Here is a 23,002-nt window from a genome sequence, read left to right as displayed (position 1 = left end):
GTGGAACAGGGGGCTCAGTCCGTGGCAGGGGGCTGCCCTCTGGGGCCCAGGGGATGAAGGCAGGGACATGGGGGACAAGGATGAGGGAACGGGGAATACAGTCCGTGGCTCCGGGGAACCACGTGGTGACACAGGGAGGGAGACTGGGTGAGTGGGCTGTCTGGAGCCTTGTCTGCCACGCCTGGGGGTGGGTGCTTGGGGAATGTCATTGCCAGAGAGGGGAATTGTGGGGGTCCCTGGGGTTTGGGGAGAAGAGGCCCCTCTGTATGGGGCTAACCTGTCCCGGTGCAGTGCCACCTTTCTCAGGGGGCTGTAGACCCAGACCAGCTCCCCAGCCACAAAGTGCCTTCCCCGGGTGTGCACGTCATAGTTCCTCTTCTGCCTCACACCTGCATTCACCAGCTGCTTTCTGGCGAAGGTGTGGGCTGTCTCCAGGTGGTCCTGGAGTCTCCGGGCATACTCCGGCCCCGGGGGAAGAGGAGGTCTATCCAGGGGCCAACCAAACGCCATCTCTGCAGGGGTGCAGATCTCTCTCCCCAGCATGAGGAAGGCAGGCGAGCAGGAGGTGGTCTTGGACAGTGGAGCAGCATGCCATGAGGACCATGGGCAGGTGCTTGTCCCAGTCACGCTGGTGTTTGGCAGAGACGATGGCCAGCTGCTGTCCAAGCGTTTTGTTGAAGCGCTCCACAAGGCCATCGCTTTGAGGATGGAGAGGAGTAGTGCGGGTCTTGTGCATACCCAGCCTCACACATGGTGGTAAACACACAGGACTCAAAGTTTCTGCCTTGGTCTCTGTGGATGGACTCCGCAGCTCCAAACCTGCGGAACATCCCCGCTGTCAGGGCGTCGACGATGGTCTCTGCCTCCTGGTCAGGCAGAGCAAAGGCCTCGGGCCATTTTGTGAAATAGCCGATGGCTATGAGCACCCAGCGGTTTCCACTGTCTGTGGTGGGGAACGGCCCAAATACAACCACTCCCACCCTCTCCATGGGAGCCCCAACTGGGAACTGTTGGAGCTGAGCATGAGAACGGCCTGGAGGGCCCTTTCTCGCTGTGCAGTTGTCACAGCAGCGGCAAAAGTCCTCCACATCCCTCTTGTGCTGCCCCCAGTAAAAGCCCTGACGGAGGCTGCGGAGAGTTTTTATGACCCCAAAGTGTCCAGTCCCCACCTCCCCAAGAGTGCTCTGGAGCACAGCCTCCTGCAGTGCTTTTGAGACCACCACCTGCCACCTCTCCTCTCCCGTAGCTGGCACCTTCCATGCCAGCTGTAGCACTCCATCTGCCAGCCGCAGTCTCTCAAACTTTGACCACAACCCTTTGGTCGCGAGTGAGAGCGCTGCCACCTCTTCCCATGGTGGCCTCAGCTGCGCCTCTACCCACTGGAGCACTGGCTGTAGGTCTGTGTCCCGTCCCTGCTGCTGCCCCCATTCAGCCACGTCGACAGTCTGCAGCTCACAACAGACAGGCCCGCTCGCCCGACACACTTGCACAGACCCCCTCCTCTGCACACAGCTCTCTCTCACAGCCCTCCTTCCACTCATAGTGGCGGCACCCGTCTGCAGTACAGGGCCGACGGGACATGGCGTTGGCGTTGGAGTGGCGTGCCCCTGCCCTGTGCACTACTGTGAAGTCGTACGGCTGACGCTCCTCCAACCAGCATGCAACCTGCCCTCTGGCTCTTTGAAAGACATGAGCCAATGGAGAGCAGAGTGGTCAGTCCTTACAGTAAAGAGCAGGCCACCCAGGTAGTACTTGAAGTGTTTGATGGAAGCCACAACAGGGAGGAGCTCCTGCCGGGTGACACAGTAGCGGTGCTCATATTTGTTGAATGTTTTGCTGAAGTACACCACCACTCTCTCCCCCTCTGGCCCCACCTGGGCCAGCACCCCACCCATGCCCACATTGCTCGTGTCTGTGTCCAGGATAAAGGGCAAGGTGAGGTCGGGGGGGGGCGAGCACGGAGGCCTTGATCAGTGCACGTTTGCAGGTGTTGAAGGCCTCCTCGCACTCCACTGTCCAAGTGAAGGCCTTGTCCTTCGGCAGCAGGCGGTTCAGGGGAGCAGCGACGCTTGAGAAGCCCCTTACAAACCTCCTGTAGTACGAGGCCAGGCCCAGGAAGCTCTTCAGCTGATGATGGTCGGTGGGGGTGGGCCAGTCTCAGACAGCCCCCACTTTGTCCTCCATGGTGCTGATACCCTCCTCCCCCACTTGGTGACTCAAGAAGGACACCTCTCTCCTCATGAAGTGGCACTTCTCAGGGTGGAGCTTCAGGCCTGCGGCAGCCACCCTCTCCAGCACACGCCGTAGCGCCCCCAGGGCAGACTGGAAGGAGCTGCCATGGGCCAGGATGTCGTTGAGGTATACCAGACACTGTCGGGGGATGCCATCCAGCACCCTGTCCATCAAACGCTCAAAAGTGGATAGGGTGTTGCACAGGCCGAAGCACAGGACCTTGAACTGCCAGTGTCCTCTGTTAGTGGAGAACGCAGTTTTGGCTCTGGCCTCTGGGGAGCGGGGCACCTGCCAGTAGCCACTACGGAGGTCTAGTGAGGAGAACCATGAGGACCCCCTAACCAGGTCCAGCGACTCATCGATGCGTGGTATGGGGTATGAGTCCTTCCTGGTTACCTCATTCAGCCGCCTGTATTCCACACAGAACCTCAGCTTGCCTCCCTTCTTAGGAACCATGACGACTGGTGCCGCCCAGGGGCTGTCTGAGGGCTCGATGAAGTCTGCCCGCTGCATCTCCAACACAGCCTTGTCTGTCGCCTCCTGGCGTGCCAGCGGGATACGGCGGGACAATAAAAAATATATATATCTTGATGGGCCGAGCATCACCTGTGTCGATCTCATGCTGCACCAGATGAGTCTGACCCACCTCTTCCTCACTCAGCGCAAAGCTATCTCTGAATTCAAACAGTAACTGCCACAACCGTTCCTGCTGTTCGGGGTCAAGACCAACACAGTTCCTCTACCATATCTCCCTCACTGCAGACAGCGTCCTCTCCTCTCCCATCTGGGGTAGCTGGGCTGGGGGGGCGTGGCCCAGGCTCACGGGGGGATGTGTTGTGGAGGTAGCTGGGGGAATGTAACACACAGCCGTAGGTGACAGAGGGGCTGGGGAAAAGTCACACACAGATGTGGGGGAGGGGGGGCAGCCATGAGTCTCTGCTGCTTTAACTGTTGGAGTAAGGGGGTTGTTGGGATGTGTGAATGTGACATTAGTGGGGGCCATGGTGACTACCGGCCCTCCCTGGAAGCTCAGTGTGCCCCCATTTAGGTCTAACTGGCAGCCTGTGCTCCTAAGAAAGTCCAACCCCAGGATACAAGGGTCCTGCACAGCCGCCACCCACACAGGATAAAGCACAGTCCTGTCCCTTACTGTCAGAGTCATTATTCGCTTCCCTTTCATGGGAAGGGCAGCTGTGCTGCACAGTTGTGGGCTCAAACTGAGTCCAACCTGGCAGAATATCTGGCCTCACCAGGGTTACTGTGGACCCAGTGTCCACCAGGGCAGAGCAGGGCAGCCCCTCCACAGTGACATGGACATGACAAAAGTCCCCAACACAGGTCCGGCCCACCACAACAACAGGCTCCATCTGCTTGCACTTGTCTGCTTCTGGGGGACGTGGAGACTTGCTCCCCCGTCTGTGCCGGTGGGCTCCTCCTGGCGATGGTGGTGGTTGGGAAAGAGAGCCAGGGGTCCGCACTGCCCCGTCTATGCGGACCCCGAGCCATCTTCCTGAGCTCTGGGGGACATGGGGCAATTCCGGCGCAGATGGCCTGGCTGACCACACCCCCAGCAGACCATGGGACCAGGGCGTGTGTTGCGTGCCACCTGTAGTGACACAGCACGAATGAGTTTAGTCATTTCAGCCACCCATGCAGGCTTTTCCGGTTCTGGGCTGCTCTGCCCCAAAGCCCGCACAGTGGGTGTCTCTCCCTGCACCGCCACCGAAGCCCCAGCCCACACGAGCTCCCTCTCCAAAGTCATCTCCAAGGCTATCTGCAATGACTCAGGATGAGCCAGCTGGGTCTGTATGCGCAGCTCCGTAGGAGAGAGCGCATGTATGAACTGGTCCCGTGCTAGCTCGCTCTGCACGGATGGGGGAATGTGAGCATATGCCCGCCGAGAGAGGCTCTCAATGTCATTAGCTAGCACCCGTAGTGGCTCTCCGGGCTGTACACACTGTCCAAAGCGCCACCTCAGTGCTCCAACTAAAGCCCAATAATCGCGTCTGTCCTCAGGGCTAATCAATATCAAACAGGACAGAGCATCATCCGTGAGGCACAAAACCAACTGCAGTGCCCTATCTTCATTCAACCACCCCCCAGAATGAGCTAACAATGCAAACTGAGCATGAAAAGCTTCCCAATCCACCTTACCGGAGTAGTTAGGGGTCTTAACAGATACGGACGCAATCGGGGACTGGGCGCCGCCATGTTTGTTTACATCCTGAGCCCCAGCCTCCTCTTCACGCAGCGTCGACGTCAGCCCTTCGGTCTGCCCCCCAGAATCCGCGTGAAGCACAGTCGCAGAAGCACCCACGCCCGCTTCAACCGCCATCATTCTAGCGGTCACCCTCAAGCGGCATCTGTGCTCCAATGCCCTGGCAATCTCCTCGGCCAGATCCTCCGACGTCCATGCACACGCACCTCCTTGGCCATAATTGTCCCATACCACTTTCGGATTCCCTCAAAGCATTTTCAACCCCCGTTCTCCACGTAACTTTAGCTAGCCACGGTAGTCAGGTAGCTAGCTGGCAAACTTTTATCCAAGTTTTTCCTTCTGCTGCAAAGAAACCCCTACTAAAGGACACCAATAAGAAGAAGATACTTGTTTGGGCCAAGAAACACGAGCAATGGACATTAGACCAGTGTAAATGTGGTCTGGAATCCAAATTGGAGATTTTTGGTTCCAACCGCCGTGTCTTTGTGAGACGCGGTGTGGGTGAACGGATGATCTCCGCATGTGTGCTTCCCACCGTAAAGCATGGAGGAGGAGGTGTTATGGTGTGGTGGTGCTTTGCTGGTGACACTGTCTGTGATTTATTTAGAATTCAAGGCACACTTTACAAGCATGGCTACCACAGCATTCTGCAGCGATACGCCATCCCATCTGGTTTGGGCTTAGTGGGACTATCATTTGTTTTTCAACAGGACAAAGACCCAACCCACCTCCAGGCTGTGTAAGGGCTATTTGACCAAGAAGGAGAGTGATGGAGTGCTGCATCAGATGACCTGGCCTCCACAATCCCCCGACCTCAACCCAATTGAGATGGTTTGGGATGAGTTGGACCGCAGAGTGAAGGAAAAGCAGCCAACAAGTGCTCAGCATATGTGGGAACTCCTTCAAGACTGTTGGAAAAGCATTCCAGGTGAAGCTGGTTGAGAGAATGCCAAGAGTGTGCAAAGCTGTCATCAAGGCAAAGGGTGGCTATTTGAAGAATCTCAAATATAAAATATATTTTGATTTGTTTAACACTTTGTTGGTTACTACATGATTCCATATGTGTTATTTCATAGGTTTGATGTTTTGAGAAAGTAAAATAAAGAAAAACCCTTGAATGAGTAGGTGTTCTAAAACTTTTGACTGGTAGTGTAGTTAGCTAACTAGAATAACAAGGAGACGGTAGCTCAAGTTGGTTTTAATGCCCTCGAAATACAGGCTAACAGAGGGTTAGAAGGGTTGCCCAAAACAATACACTTATCTGGCTCACTGTAGAACTTGGTAGAACTCAGAGATGTTATTGTGATCCATGCAGTCTCGGTCTGTCTAGCTCTGACCCCCCCAACCACCAAAACTAGTGGCCTATCAGCTATCTGAACTAGGGGCAACTCCTCCCCCCATGAGCCCCCCACATGATAGAGCTAGAGGGTCGCTACAATACTCATGTTATTAGGTGTGTGTGTGTGTGTGAGAGAGAGAGATCAGGAGTGGATAATTAGAGTGTTTTGCCAATAATCACCAATCAGGATCCTCCAGTGAAGAGGCACTTATTTACTGCTATGCTTGAAATAGGGCAGCAGCACTGAATGGTACTCAGTATTTGTAGCATGGACCAGTGGAAAAGGAATCCCTGTGATTGTGTGCAATCACTCTCTACAAAACCAATTGACGTGGCCACATCATCACTGAAATAGGATACAGGTCATCATCATCATTACAGACACTGTAACCTGTTATTAGGGTTGGTCAGCAAAGTTGTCCCTTTATGCATATCCTGATGGAAAATCAGACCTATTAGATCAAATAATTGATCGTATCATATCAAACAGAGGCATGACCCCATGCCAGATAGATATTTTATAGTAAATAGTGATGAAAAGCCTAACACTAAGATAAAGACCCTCTCATCATCAGCTGATGTGGGGATCTCCCTGCTTACATCCCTGACAACTCTCTCTTTATGTCATGGTACAGTAATAGATGGACTGGGGAAGTAAATAAGCCATCCTGGTGCTAGGGTTTGGGTTCATTTCCCTCAATAATCACATATACATACAAATGTATGCACTCCCTGTACTGTAAGACGCTTAGGATGAAAGTGTCTACTAAGTGGTATATATTATATCTGATTCTAGCTGCTGTCTCTCCATAAACGTATTTATTGTTCTTCTTAAACAGACTACTATGGTTTCAGGCTACTAACTCGACACTACCTGATATGCCAAGGCATACATACTGTACATACAGAGGGAGAGGTAAGGATAGGCTCCAATCATACACACAGCACATGCCCTGTGTAACCCTCAACATCATTCAAACAGCACAGGCAAACTACAATTAAGGGGCATGCAGGGGCCTGTTGCTGAAGGAAGAAGAAATATCATCGAGTACATCTTTTATTGTGCAACATTCCCCACGATTCAGTTGGCCTACATTAGATTTATTTATTTCTAAATGGACAGTATAAGCCTTGGCCATCTGTGTGAATTGCTTAATAATGACAAAATACTGTTATCCTATCAAAATTTTAAGGGGGACTCGTCCACGTGTTTGGGCCATTTCGCCAGTAAATAAAAACAAACAAAAGATAAACAAATGCTCTCAGACAATACTATGTTTACGTGACTACTTGACTGAGGAAACATTGTATTATTTCTGGGAAGAGAGCTCTTTTGAAAGTGTGTAAACATGGCGTGTAAATCTCCATTTGGTTGTAACTGTCGCCATCTGGTGGCCTTGGTGTGTAAAATGTGAACAGAGTGCATCAATTACAGTTACTGTATGGGGGAAGACAAGCATATCACTCAGGTTATAAACACACATTTACATTTACATTTTAGTCATTTAGCAGACGCTCTTATCCAGAGCGACTTACAGTTAGTGAGTGCATACATTTTCATACTACAAATGTTTTTACGGTTTTCCATAAAGAATCAATAATGTTGAACATAAATAAGCACAGAGCTCAACAGACCAATCATTCTGGATCCATGATTGACATACAATAAACCATTATCAAGTCAGTGCTTTTCATTTTGAGGAATATTGGCTGAAATAACAGAAAAAGCCCTTTAGTATACAAATTGAAACCAACCTCCACAATGCATTGTGGATGACCACTGATCTACATTATGTCTAAGTTGTGATGAAGGGAAACACTTTTTAAAATACAAAATGTGCAGTGACTTCACTTCTCTACTCTAGTGAATATGAATACTGTAGGTCCAAGTGGACCATAGGAATATAATTGTATTTGTGTTAAGTGATCATTGTGTGTACCTACTACTCAGTGGTCACGTTTCATGCTCAGTGTCAGTTCATTGCGTTTTCTGTGCAAGTATTGCAGGGATAGATGTAACAAAGCGGATCAACATGAACTTTCATGTTTAAGTTGCATATCAAATAACTAAGCCTCTAGCACACAGACAGGTCTCAATCTGAATTCTGTCTGAATTCTTCCCATTCAGATGCCTTGGTTCAGTGTGCCTTCTCACATCACACAGTACCATATTAGATTTGTCAAACCGCACAAAGAACAAAAAGGTTCAAATGAACAAGAGACTCAGTTGGTCTAGTATCACTGCTCAAAATCAAGGAAGGGATCAGATTCACACATCTAATCTCGTATGTGGATTAAGGAATAGTAAGTGCTGGTGATCCTGTCTGGACTAATAGTGGCAACACAAGGAGGAAGGACTCTTTGGACATGGCATGAGGCAACCACATGCAACGCACGATACTGCTAACATGTCTCAAGTATATAGAAGTATTATAGAGGTGTACATGAATGAGAAACACTGCTTTAGTAAGAAAATAAAACATTCCTGTGTGGCGTGAAGCATTTCTCAGGTATGCTGTAGTAGTGTCTTGAGTCGTTACTGTTGAATGAATGGTTGGTTTTGAACCATAATACAGCAGTTAGGATTTTCAAGATGTCCTCGTCTGCCAGTGCAGTTCAGTCATGTCCGTGTTGTGATTACTAGTCACTCTTACTATTGTCCTTGGGTCTAGGGCTAAGTACGAGAGCTACTCTTATCGATGTAGGGGTCTCTTCAAGTTCCAAGACATTGATATATAGAAAGCTCTATGTACTAATGCTAGCCTATCACATACTAACTCAAGCTCATCCGTCCGGTTCTGCTTTTACATAAAAAAGGATTCGACTTGTTTGGCACTCACACCGCCAGGTTTTTGGGTCTCAAGCCAGCTACTCTAATAATCTGAGCCATCCCAAATGAGTAGGTAGGTATCCAAGGTTTGCCAAGCCTTAAACCAGACAAAACGCTGCACTCATCATTGTGAAACATAGCGACATCAGTTTGGATGCTAGGCATAATAACAGAGTCTGTATGAGGCTCTGTAGTAATGGCTAGGTCTTTTCTGCTTGAGTATGTCAAAAGAAGTAGAATGTATGGCTCACTGAGCAGCTATGCAAGTTTGCCCCACAAAACATCAGCTCTTTCGTTGTGCTTTTCGCTGTAAAGAATGGGGCTATTCAGTTCAATTACATTAGGAGCATTAGGAGGTTTGTGTATGTGTCCTATATAAACGGTTCACACCACATTTACCCCTCTCACTGCATCTCACATAGCAGGTAGCGCCCTCTTCTGATAGGAAGCTGTAATGTATCTCTGGAATGGCTCTCCATTAATTTGCAGCCTAGTAAAGGCCCAAGCAGGCTATACAGCAGTAGCAGATGTGAGTTAGGCCTAGCTAGTGAAAGTAGCCACCGTGCAGTGACATCCCCAGACGGTCACAACTCCATAGCTATCCTCAGTAATAGATCCTAGTAACACATCCTTCTGCCCATTCACCACATAGGCCCAGGATGTAAAGAGTGTCTTGGTGATGCTTCTGTCTAACATTCCACGGCGAGCCATGTCCCACCTCTCTCAGAGGACTTGTGGACTTACATGGATTATAAAAGATGGACCAGCTACCACCTGACTGCATCCAAAGTGTGACTGACTGCAGTCTCTTCCTATAGCCGTGCTCCATGAGTCTGGCAAACGGGACTAAACTGACGGTTGTACATCATGCAGAGCGAAGATCTGTGGAAGGCAGCAAGGCGCAGGTTCATTCACTCAAGAGGGAGTTAGAGTTGGTTTGAGTCAGTGCAGTGCGGCAAAACTGTCCCTTCTTCTGTGGTCCTCTGCCCCTGTACCATGACTAGGCCCCAGGCCTGGAGAGGTGGGGGGGCTGAGGCTGACGTTGTAAGCCGGGTTGGAAATGTGGAGAGCGGCCCGCTTGCTGCTGCTCCGCGTCGACCGTGTCTTGTGTTGCCGGTTATGGTGGTGGTGCTGCTGGCGGGGTTCGACCGGAGGGCTGGTGGTGTGGCTGTGGTGACGGCCTCCGCATTTCAGAGAGGGCACCGCAACAGGGTCAGGGTCGGAGGTCACAGCAGGGTTAAAGGTCACCGCCGAGTCAGCTGGGCCGATGCTGTCTGGACAGGAAGAGACTGTCTGGGGTTTCCCTGTCTGGGGGCACGGAGAGCGAGATGCCGACTCCAACAGGTCTTTAGTTCCCTGTGTGCACTGGGTGGGAGGAGAAGGAGAGGGTTGCGGAGAGAAAGAGACGAGATAAGGGGAGAAGACAGAGAATAGAGTTGGAAAAAAGACGTGAGAAAGAGGTGAGCAGAAAAGATAAGAAGAAGCAAGAACAGTTACAGTGAGGGGGGAAAGTATTTGATCCCCTGCTGATTTTGTACGTTTGCCCACTGACAAAGACATGATCAGTCTATAATTTTACTGGTAGGTTTATTTGAACAGTGAGAGACAGAATAACAACAAAAATCCAGAAAAACGCATGTCAAAAATGTTATAAATTGATTTGCATTTTAATGAGGGAAATAAGTATTTGACCCCTCTGCAAAACATGACTTAGTACTTGGTGGCAAAACCCTTGTTGGCAATCACAGAGGTCAGACGTTTCTTGTAGTTGGCCACCAGGTTTGCACACATCTCAGGAGGGATTTTGTCCCACACCTCTTTGCAGATCTTCTCCAAGTCATTAAGGTTTCGAGTCTGACGTTTGGCAACTCGAACCATCAGCTCCCTCCACAGATTTTCTATGGGATTAAGGTCTGGAGACTGGCAAGGCCACTCCAGGACCGTAATGTGCTTCTTATTGAGCCACTCCTTTGTTGCCTTGGCCGTGTGTTTTGGGTCATTGTCATGCTGGAATACCCATCCACTACCCATTTTCAATGCCCTGGCTGAGGGAAGGAGGTTCTCACCCAAGATTTGAAGGTACATGGCCCCGTCCATCGTCCCTTTGATGCGGTGAAGTTGTCCTGTTCCCTTAGCAGAAAAACACACCCAAAGCATAATGTTTCCACCTCCATGTTTGACGGTGGGGATGGTGTTCTTGGGGTCATAGGCAGCATTCCTCCTCCTCCAAACACGGCGAGTTGAGTTGATGCCAAAGAGCTCCATTTTGGTCTCATCTGACCACAACACTTTCACCCAGTTCTCCTCTGAATCTTGTCCCTGACATCCTTGGAGAGCTCTTTGGTCTTGGCCATGGTGGAGAGTTTGGAATCTGATTGATTGATTGCTTCTGTGGACAGGTGTCTTTTATACAGGTAACAAGCTGAGATTAGGAGCACTCCCTTTAAGAGTGTGCTCCTAATCTCAGCTCGTTACCTGTATAAAAGACACCTGGGAGCCAGAAATCTTTCTGATTGAGAGGGGGTCAAATACTTATTTCCCTCATTAAAATGTAAATCAAATTTATAACATTTTTGACATGCGCTTTTCTGGATTTTTTTGTTGTTATTCTGTCTCTCACTGTTCAAATAAACCTACCATTAAAATTATAGACTGATCATTTCTTTGTCAGTGGGCAAACATACAGAATCAGCAGGGGATCAAATACTTTTTTCCCCTCACTGTAGCTCAGCTGAAAATAAAAAAGCAAGCATGTATTTAAGAACAGAAATCCCCCCAGGGAGAGGAGAGGTCACTCAGACAGCTATGCATAGCAAAGCTATGGGTCAAAGGTCAAGCTATAGGTTATTGTATTGGTGCAAGAAGGACATGCAGGTATTCTGATGATGCTTGGTAGCAGACAGTCGTTTTGGTGAGGGGTAACCATGCAGATGATGAAGAAATGTAACACAGGGCTGCAGTACCACGGTATTCCCACAGTACCAGAGATCACATCAAATTCTCGTTTGAGAGTCAAGTAGGATGCCTAAACGGCTGGGGACGAGGCCATTGCCTTGAAGAATAGTCCTTTGAGGGTTATCACTTGCAAAAATGACAGATCAATGAAAGTTACTTGAAAGATGAAGTAACAAAGTTTTTAAAAAAAACACCAGAGCATAAACACTGTACTGTGGAGATAATTGCATTTGTGACTGGTTGAGTAGAGAAGACAGAGATGCTCTAATGATGTTATGTAAAGGACTGGCGTAGCTGTCAGCGCACATTTAACACATTCAGAACCTGAGCACCGAGGGTAATTTCGAATGGTTTGCATTTTCTCCTCTGTCGAACAATTCTGTCCAGCCATTTATGCTTCAAAATAGAAAACAAGAAGCAGGTGGGAAGACGGAATCGCTATAAACTATTAACGAGTCTACTGCTTGAAAAAGTTATTTTGATCATTGTCTGGTGTGCACATATACAGTGAGCTCCAAAAGTATTTGGACAGCGACACATTTTTCATTGTTTTGGCTCTGTACTCCAGCACTAGATTTGAAATGATACAATGACTATGGAGGTAGGTTAAAGTGCAGACTGTAAACTTTAATTTGAGATTATTTTCATCCATAATCAGGTGAACCGTTTAGAAATTACTGCACTTTTTGTACATAGTCCAAAATTATTGGGACAAATTCACTTATGTGAAGTAGTCAAACGTTTAGTGAGAAAGTTAAACGCACAAATAATCATATCCCCAAGAAATGCTAACCTCTCACCATTACAATAACAGGGGAAGTTAGCATTTTTTTGGGGGGGGTGATATTTGTGCGTCTGTAAATTTCTCAATCAGCATTATTCACAATTCATTCAGGATTATCCGTAATCATGGTAGCATCCACATTCAGGTAGAAGTGTTTAGAAACATATTATTTACAATAAAAATGACTCCAAAATGACACAATACAATACTTATCACTCATTTCTATTCGGCACAAAATAATCTGAAACACAACCAAAACAAACAACAAATGTACAACATTTGCTGTAACGGTTCACCAGAAATTGATGAAAATACCCTCAAATTAAAGCTGACAGTCTGCACTTTACCCTCCGTCATCGTATCATTTCAAATCCAAAGTGCTGTAGTACAGAGCCAAAACAACTAAAAATGTGTCACCGTCCCAATACTTTTTGGGCTCACTGTATCTGTGCATTTAAGCATGAGTGTATCTGTGGCATAGCTGACAAGGAGAAAACACAATACAAATATAGAAATTAAAGTACAACGAATGTGCCATTATAGTTTCCTCCGTTTTTGAGAGTGTGATACTCCAAATCTCACAAGTCTGGACCTTGAGTTTAGAGAGGCTGATTCTGTGTGTGATGGGATACAGCCTGACGTGGTTGAAATCAGCCATGTTAAAGGAAGAAGCATAGCAGCACTGAGAGAAGCCAGCCAGCCAGGCAGAAAACAAAGCAGACAGCAACCAGCCACAGAGAGAGGGCCCCCTAGAAAACCTCCCTTCTGCACCACGGTTGAGCTCTATTCAGTTTTCAATTCAGTACTCCCAAATAAGTGAATTGGCATTCAACTGACTTCCTGAATTGACCCAGATGTAGACACAGTAGCCACAGAGACGGGTAAGGCCAGCCAAACACCCTGCACTGCACTCTACCTGGGGTCATCTCACCAATCTCGGTCTGTCTGTCTCCACTAACCTTGCTCATCAGCCAACACAGGACAGAGCAAAGTCCAGACAGTTGTCCTCCTAGTGGGGGCTGGTGATCGGACATACAGACAAATACGGAGACCAGTTGACACTATGGAATAGGCATACGGGTGAGGCTTAGTGACAATGACGACATAGGGACTGTTCACTCGTATGATTATGTTACATCTTAACTGTAACAGTTGAGAATAAAAAAAAAAGGAATTCATGTCTATTGAAAACAACTCATTTGGAAATAAATGTATTTACTTCATTTTTTAAATGCAATATTTAATACTGTACATTTCAGATGGACATAATATTATATTAATATATTCCAAAATGACGTATATAAATATTTAGAAGACCAAAATAAACAGACAAACAATATAAGATTGTAATACAAAACATATTTTAAAAGCATAAGAAAACAGTAAGAGGGAGATGATTTGACTGGCTTGAGGGCGGCAGGTAGCCGAGAGTTCGAATCACCAAACCGACTGAAAAATCTGTCAATGTGCCATTGAGCAAGGCACTGAACCCTAATTGCTCCTTTAAGTCGCTCTGGATAAGAGTGTCTGCTAAATGACTAAAATTAAAAAATTTAAGTAGCTTTTGTGTCACCTTTAACATGACCATTACATTATGTTATGACACACAGAACAGAACAGAACACACCTCACACTCCAATAACAACACAGAGTCAAGTCAGAGACAAATACAAAATACAGACGACAACAAGAACATTGAGGGAAGACAAATAAGTGTGTTCACACTGTAAAAAAAGATAATTCCATGTGCATAAATAAAATACCTCTCCAACTCTTTTTTAGCTGACCAACTGAGTATCAGTGAGGGAGGGTGTCCAGATTGAGACAAATAAAAACAGCTCTTGGGTACAGACGTGTTTGTGACAGGTAAGTTCCCAGCAGTAACCGCTTCCATTACCAGCATGTGTTTGCTAAAAGTATAAATACTGAGCCAATACTGTGCTTGGTCTCCCTCTCTGGTCTAACTCCTTCTGTGCAAAGAAATTATAATGTGCAAACTTCCAGCAGATATGACAGAGCCCTTGTACCATTAAAGTAAACCAAGGTTAGGTTAGGTTTTCCCTATTGCTTGAATGTAAACAGAAGGAAGGCCTGTTGGTTTGGAAGAGGCAGACAGACTCAACATAGTCTGAAGGGTAGGAGAGTGCCACTGTTGTCCGACTGAACTAAATAGCCCAGTGGCAGTCGCACTTTGTAAACAAACATATTTTAATAAAAACTCCTAGCACCTAAGATTCTCCTCAACCACAAAACAACAAGGGCAAAACCTTTAACTCAGCTGGGAAGTGGATGAATCATATATAGGCTATGTTCCCCTTTTCACTGAAATGAAATACCTAAATAACAGAGTTGATGATTATAACATTAAGGCATGGAATGGTGTGAGTAACTAACGGTTGAGCTTCACCCACGTCAAACACGTGGCCTAGCAGCCGGCTTCACTTCCTCTTTCCAGAGACAGTCTTTTACTGTCAACTGTAAACAATGAACAGTCTGGGGTAGACTGGGCTACCAGGACCAGGCAACAACATATGTAATGACCACAACAACAGGATCCTGGATCCTGATCAATAGTAATACAGTACACTGGTATGTGGGACTAAGTCATGAGGGGGTGAACCCAAACACAACAGCCAGTCAGGCAACAGTGAAGGGGGGTTGGGTTAGGTTGGAAAAGGCAACTAAATTGGAGTATGGCAGTCAGGCTGAAGGGAGTTTGGGGTTGCAGATAGAGGTGGAGGGGAGGGGGGAACCTGCAAGGCACTGGGGGGCAGCTGGGACGGCGTGGGCCCTCCTACCACGTTTATCTCATTCTTAGCAGCCAGCGTGGGCAGCTCTATCTCCATGGCAACTGTCTGGGAAGACTCCTCCACCGGCACGAAGCCTCGCCTGTCAATCAAACTGACACGGGACAACATGGAGGAAACAGGTTAGTCAAATAGGTCAGGCTTCAGGTCAATTCAGCTTCCTTTTTAGTCAATTCAAGGAGTGATTAGAAATTAAACCTCAGAAAACAATGTGGCATTTTTAATTCAACGTTTTTTTTAACACTTCCTAAATGGACTGATTTGAAAAAAGAACTTACTCAAACCCTATCAAAGACACATTATAAACCATGCTGAGTCTCACCTGGGAGGCATGGGTCCACAGAGAACTGAGCAGCAGTTAGTAACGATGTTGTTATAGCTGTAGGGGTTACCAGTGTCCTCCGCCCCACTCTTCCCCGACCACGAGCCTTTGATCTGGGAAGAAGAGAGACACACAAGATTGACCATCAGTCCTCATCCTAGACTAGTTTTAGTTTACATGACACCAGGTTAAGCTACATGGCTACTTTCCATCTGCACGTTACTGGGAGGGTCACTTAACTGTTTAAAGGCCTAGTGCAGTCAAAATATGTGATTTTCCTGGGTTTTATATACATTTCCACACTAAGGTTGGAGTAATACTGTGAAATTGTTAAAATTATGAAAATGCCCTTATAGTGATGCCACCTTCCATGGTGGCATCAATGTGGTAAATTAGTTAATAGGCCAATAAGAAAGAGTTCTAAACCTCTCTGCCAATAACAGCTCATTTTCCATTTCCCCCTCCCCACTCAGACCACTCCCAGACAGTCCTAGCTAAATTCTTCCTTGAGAAATTGCCCTTTGCTAAGAAGCTATTTGTTTCTTTACTTAATTGTTACCCAGAAATGATTTGATATTGAGATAAAAACAGCTGCATTGGACCTTTAAAGTGTATAATACCTATATGTTTATTATACATATCCCAGAAGAGACAGAGACATCACACTCATTGGCATTTACTCACATCTTCATTTGTGGTCAGGTTAGAAGCAACCAGGTAGGTATGGAAGCCTGAGAGGCCCAAGATGGACCAAACTGAAAATAAGCAAATCACCAGCTCCACAGCAGTGCAGAAAGAAAAGTCAAGGACAACATTTATGGTTTGAGTATCTAAATATCACCAGAGATGTCAGCTGAACAGACAGATTGAGAGACCCATTCTTATTCTGCAATACGGCCAAGAAGCTGAAGTGAATGACAGTTTCGTTACCCTAACACCGAACTACTCGAATCAGGAAGTGGTATTATGAGGGGATCAGATCGGTAACCCTAGACACACAGAGTCCTGGTAAAAGGATATCTGGCTGGACTCTCCTGAAGAGCAAACATCAGGCCTCTCCCTCCTTGTGCCCCTGAGGACAGAAAAATTGAAGATTGTTACAGAAAACCATGACAGGATGATAATCAGGATCCACGCAACAGTTCCATACAAAATCACAAGCCATGGCAGTGTCTGCTATGTAGACTACGTACTCAGTGCTAGATGTGTGGCGACGCAGCCAAAGATGAAGACTGTCAGGAAGGATAGAGAGACGATGAAGGTGTAGAAGAAACGATAGTTCCTCTTCCCAACACAATTCCCCAACCAGGGACAATGGTGGTCGAATCGCTCTGGAGGACAGGAAGAAAGATCGAGGAGGAAGAGTGAGATTGAGGAGGAAGAAAATGTACAAATATCTACAAAGGACATCCCACTGACATTGAGGCCAAGCTCTCAAGCCCCTTTCAATAGGAAAATACATTTGAATGAAATGTAGATACGTTTTATTTAAATGAAGAGGCCCTGCTTTCAGAGTTGATCAGCATCTTTATGGAGGAGACCAACATTAATAAATCCTCTTTATAAGACTGATAAATAAAGACTGTTCTACAAAACAATCTCAGTATCAGGCTGTGTAGTATAGTCTAAATAATTCAATCTAATAAATATCAGTGTGTCCCTCTGTCTGTGTCCCATGTTGAACGCCCCCCTCTGTCACTGGTCCTTACCCACACAGTTGTCACAGAGGGAGCAGTGGGAGGTGCGCGGTGGCCGGAACATCTTGCAGGTGAAACAGTATTTGAGCTTCACTACCTGCTGGTTGATCATCACCTCCTTGGTGCGGGGAGGGGGTCGGTAGGTGGAAGAGCCAGAGTTATCTGAGGAGGAGAGAAAGACAGGGAGGACATATCAGGAGATATAGTACACAAGGTATGTGTATGCGTGTGTATTACTATCCTCGTGGGTAACGGAAATCCCCAAGATTCCTCACAAGGATAGTAAAACAAGGACAATTCTCCTATTTTAGGCTTAGGGTTAGAATTTGGGTTAGGGAAATTAGGATTTTGAATGGAAATCTATTTTTGGTCGCCACTAGGATAGTAAAACCTATGCTTTGTGTGTGTGTGTGTAATATATATGTGTCCATGTTGTGATCCAGGCAGTTGTGGCCTTAGGCCTAATTGCTGGCGGAGTGAAGGCCATTAAGGGGGCGTCACGGGGGAGGCAATCAATCAACACAGGCTCTGTGTAATGTATGAAAGTGTGCTGCCTGCCTGGCAATCCCATAGGCTGCGTTTAGACATGCAGTCCAATTCTGATCTTTTTCCCCCCCACTAATTGGTCTTTTGACCAATCAGATCTTTAACTTTTTTTTTTTTATACTTTTGGTGCCGCACAATGAAATCACTATTTAAACCACAACCCCCTCTACGTGAAGTGAGTTGCCACTCTACAAAGAACCAGAGAGAGAGAGAAAGAGATGGAAAGAGAAAAAGAGGGAGGGAGCGAGCGAGCGAGAGAGAGATGTTAGTGGCATCCCACTGCAAATGGGCCTGTGTCCATTAATTTTTCACACAATTAAACAGCAGAGGCAACTACCCACACAGCAGACTGACCATCCACACAGCAACAAGCAGTGCCATCAACAGTTCAAAGACCTCTATCAATCCACCCCCCATCCATCCATCAATCAATCAATCCATCCATCCCTCCATGCTCAGTCAGAAGAGACTATGTGTGTGGTTCCCTCAAGGGAGGAGGAAGCCTGTAATTATGGAGGTTCAACCATTTGTTGGCTGAATAATGCATTGCTTCAACAACAAAAAAAAGCAGGAAACTAGCATATATGTTGCTACTACAGTGTCTCAAAAACCAGCGCAAAGAAACTGGTGATAAAAGGTAAAAAAGAGACCAGAATATGGAACAGGAAAACAAATGCAGTCACTTGGGCAGTGTAGGTGAACGTGTACACAAAGCTGGGAAAGTGAGTGGGAAAGGAAGAATGTTCTTTCAGGTGTGTATGTGTTGCCCTTACCGATCTGCTTCTCAATGTCTGCGGCCTCGTCCGGTGTGGCCCGGGGCAGGATGCCAGGGTCAGTGAAGCTGGTCTGCAGGAGGGAGATGACCACAAACACAAACAGCACTCCTCCAATCGCTGGGATGAACACGGTCAGGTGCTTCAACAGGAAGGGACAGCTGTGATGACAGGACAAAGAAAAAGAGGACTATATTCAGCAACAATTAAAGTGGACTACCTTATGTGAAAACTAAGGTTGCATTTACAAAGGCAGCCCAATTCTGATCTTTGGCAAAATAACTGATCTGATTAATCAAAAGACCAATAGGCCCCTTTCTGTGTTTGCAAACATTGCCACAAGAGGGCGATGTGCGTGACATTTGCAGAAACCCCTCCCTGCTAATACGTAAACCGCTAGTTACAAATACCGCTAGTTACAGATGCAGTAAATCTGTGTGGAGCTCAAATGGTGAGCTTAAGTATTTGTTTTTCACAATGTATTCCGAATATTACTGTGCATTATCAGCACAAGTCCGGGGGCACTTCTCCAGAAAAATCACATTAAGCAATACTCCGAGTTGCTATTCACAATTTCCCCACCGTGGGGGACAAAAACTGGGAAGTTATCATAGACAGCCAGCTAAAAAGCCTTATTTACATGTTGCTTATGAGTGTATTACACACTACTTTTGGATTATAAATTGGATTGTAAGTCTTGTATGAATGTTATGCTTAATATAATGTATGTGTCATCGTCGCCAATCAACTGCATTTTACTTCAAAAACACTTCAACTTCAACCAGTAAAATGGCTCTTTGGCTAGCTTTGCTACAAGCCTGTCAATGAGCGTCAGCATTCTAGCGAACAACTGCTGCATCCAAAATAAGTATTTTGCAACTCTCACAACCAAATATAATCTTAGCAACTGTTCAAGCAATAATCAAAACATTGTAAACCTATGAGAATCCCCCCAAAAAATGTTTTTTTTTAAATCAAGAGCTTATATCAGTGGCTGATAATACATGGCGCTGACTGACAATGGGTGACATCCTGCTTTCTTTCCGCAACCAGAAATCGTGTGCATCCGGCGTGACGTCAGTTTGTCGGGTACTGAAAATAAAAATCTGAATTGGGCTGACTGTGTAAACGCAGCCTAAAGTGTTTTGTGTAGCCTGCCTTCATTCAGGTCATTTATCACCAGGACAACTAAAGAGGACAATATTGATTGCAGAGCACTGCAGCAACATTCAGGACCCTGACTAACAGTATGAAAAATGTATGCACTCACTAACTGTAAGTTGCTCTGGATAAGAGCGTCTGCTAAATGACTCAAATGTAACTGTAACTACATGAAGGACTAGTTCTCATTTTCAACATGAGAAACTGAAAATGTTGTCAAACCAGATTGACACACACACAATAGTACAATATTGCAATAGAGTTTCTCAACCACCCAGAGAGGATCTGGTTTTAAACAACTTTCCCTTTTTAATTACACCTGTAGCATAGTCTCAGGAGATGTAACACACATTTCAGCAAGACACCTGTAGGAAGATGTAATGACATTTTCTAGCATTAAAACTATTATTATATTGTTGTGACCAGAATCTGCTGTGTTGTTTAAACTGCTAGACACACAACCAAACTTACCATGGTTTGTTGAAACCTGTGTGGCATTGTCTTGGCTAGGGCAAACATTATTTTGTTTCAAAGCAATGCAAAAGAAAACGAGAAATTGTGCTTACTCGAATACAAAGAACAGTACAGTGGTGACCAGAATAAGGCTGAGGGTGAGTGGTAAGACACCGCTTTGCTGAGCCACGATGATCCGTCCATCGCAGTAGAAGCGATTCTTGCCGGGGAAAACTTCCCATTTTCTCCGTGCAGTTTCCCCCTTCTTCTCTTCCTCAACAACAACGGGTTGCGGCGGCAGTGTCGGGGTTGGCGTTGAAAGTGCCTGCGGGTCGATTTGCTGGTATTCGCAATTTTTCATGATTTACGAAAAACTATGCTGTGGCTACTTTTGATCTCTCCCCAGTTTTGGGCGTCCAGAGCAGAGGAGCTGGTTAGTGCTTGCCACCGCTATCTTGCTAGTTACCTAGCTATCTACATAGGCAGCAACTTGCTAATGATCTAGCTAATGTTAGCTAGCTACCTAACTTGCTAACAATAACATCGACTAGCGCGTTGCCAGTAACGTTAGCTACAAACATGTTCCAGTACCGGTAAGTTAGAGTGGAGCATGTCGTCATTGAATCAACAACATTGCCACCAAGCGTATCCAGTGTATGCAAATAATGTCCCCAAAATATACACTCCCTGAAGAGAACAATTCGACTTTGATATAATCCATCATATCTGGCTATCAATCAAGGTAACTAACAGCTGTGTGTGTGACCCGATTACATTTCCAGTGACCGCTTAGCTGGCTAGGCTAACGCGCTAGCTAGGCTAATGCTAACTAGTTAGCCCAAAATTCAGTGATGAACAGACTAACGTTAGTGAATGGTAGCTAAGTATAAAGCATATCCTATGCACAGCATCCAAATGGGTATTAGTACCATACCAGGGTTCTGTCTGATACGGACAGTTCAATTTGATCCTATTTGAGACCACCAACTCCTACACTTCCAGCCAGGCAGATGAAAGTGATGTTGGAATTTCCCGGTGGTGATGTTGACAGATGAGGGCTTTCGTCGGAGTTTTCGTGACTACGAATTGACGCTAATCAACCGCAGACCGTCTGTTATACTAAGAAACATTTTCATCGAAATATCTCATTTATGTTAGTCTACGGTCAGGAGCACTTCTCTCCTATCATCCAGCGTTATGACCGAGAGGAAGAGGCGAAGCGAGAGGATTTACTCCACCCAAAATCTGTCCGCGTGAGATAAGCCCTTTTTCCCCCACCTGACCTCACTCGCCATCCCATGTATTTCCATTTCCATTGTTAAAGCGGTCACTGGGCTATCTTGTAAATATAATAGATAATCTTTGGTTATGATCGCTATGGAATGTTTACGACACATTCAATAAACGTACGGTGTTCATGATTTGCTGGCAAAGAATGACGTCAATATTTGTCCTTACACAGTTTTCTTTCATGGTCTATGTTTACACCACAGACACGTGGAAACCTTTAGTGGGTTAGTTACCAGTATCTTTGCTTACACCTCAAAAGGCAAAATCCAGGTAGTCTACTTTGTATTATTATCATATTAACCATATTAAATCATGAAAAAGTTACCAAATAATGTCAATGCAAAATTACTTTTATTAAGCCTAGATATTTAGAAAACTAAGTTTCTACAGTTCCATTAGTTGACTGTTGTCACTACTGTCCCTCTGTGGGGCTTGGGTTGGTGTGGCTGCTGGATGACATGAAGTCTGGAGAATCCCCCTGGAGGCGCTTACACAACAAATTCTCAGTGACCTCAGAGGCTGCCAGGGATGTGTTTGAGGTGGCTGAAGAGGGGCTTGGAGGCTTGCTGAACATAATGTTGTTGCTCTTGACTGGACAACCCAGCTGAGCCACCATCCCACTGCTTCTACTAGTGGTCCTGGAAATGTCCAAGTCCATGGAGCTGACCACCCTTTTTTAGAGAATAAGGGAAGAAAGAATATAACTTTATTAGTCCATTTTGCAAAGGATATTCAAAATGTTCTCTGAAACCACCAGCCCTTCAGTTGCAATTTCAGTTCCCACATTTTCATTGCCCTGCCCAGGATTTGAACCAGTGACCTTCTAGCTACAGGTCTGCCTCTAACCTTAGGGATACTTACCTCTTGGCAGCCTGGAGAGGTCGGATTGTCCTCCTGCTGTCCTCTTGGACAGGCGTATTATCCTTCTGGCTGTTAGTGAGGGTGGGGCGAGGAGGGGGGGTTGGCACCAGTGTTCTGGTATTCGTACCCAACTTCACAGCAGAAGCTTTGCTTTCCTTTGTATCTGTGGAAAGAAAAATACATCAGGATTTTATGAAATAATATACAGTAGCCTAAAGTATATTTTGCACCAAATTCTATCTAATATGAGGTGTGATGAATATCATACAGGATCGATAAAGGTATTTAGGACTCCTACCTGAGACTGCATCAACTGGAACCTGAAAAGCACTATCCAGAGACAAGGAGCTAATGATGTATTTGGCCATCAATTTACACAGCATACCAATCAGCTCCTCCCATTTCAGTTTGCTCCGTGGCAAGAGCTCGGATGGAGACTCAGTAGTGAATCTCCTCTGAACACTGTGGCCTACACAGGTTCTCTGTGATAGAAGAGATAATTATTTTATTTACATTTAGGAACCATGACATGGTATCAATAGCGACGAAGGCTGAATTATTTGTTTTTATTATACATTTAATAACAAAAATAACATGAACTAGATGGTAATTGTACTTCAAGTACAATTGATGGGACTGGATTCAACTCTTTAAAAGTATTATTGTGGTAGTGGTAGAATATTTACTTTAATATTTAAAGCAAAGCAGTTTTAAAGTATGTATGGTTTTGGAAA

At 46.0% G+C, this 23,002-nt stretch overlaps 1 protein-coding gene across 1 annotated transcript; it reads right to left on the bottom strand.

The window, feature by feature from the left end:
* Positions 1-5,659: 5,659 nt before the first annotated feature.
* Positions 5,660-21,598, bottom strand: LOC121571943 (palmitoyltransferase ZDHHC18-B-like). The gene is made up of 9 exons (XM_041883739.2): positions 20,231-21,598; positions 18,504-18,664; positions 17,197-17,346; positions 16,681-16,818; positions 16,508-16,559; positions 16,172-16,274; positions 15,488-15,600; positions 15,157-15,259; positions 5,660-9,984 (listed from the first exon to the last, which is right to left on the bottom strand). Exons 1-9 carry the CDS (start codon positions 20,476-20,478, stop codon positions 9,562-9,564), a joined length of 1,491 nt encoding a protein of 496 aa, XP_041739673.2. The 5' UTR covers positions 20,479-21,598; the 3' UTR covers positions 5,660-9,561.
* Positions 21,599-23,002: the final 1,404 nt, after the last annotated feature.

This window comes from Coregonus clupeaformis, chromosome 8 (assembly GCF_020615455.1).
Source record: "Coregonus clupeaformis isolate EN_2021a chromosome 8, ASM2061545v1, whole genome shotgun sequence".
Taxonomy (NCBI): Eukaryota; Metazoa; Chordata; class Actinopteri; order Salmoniformes; family Salmonidae; genus Coregonus; species Coregonus clupeaformis.
This window is presented reverse-complemented; position numbering and strand designations above follow the sequence as displayed.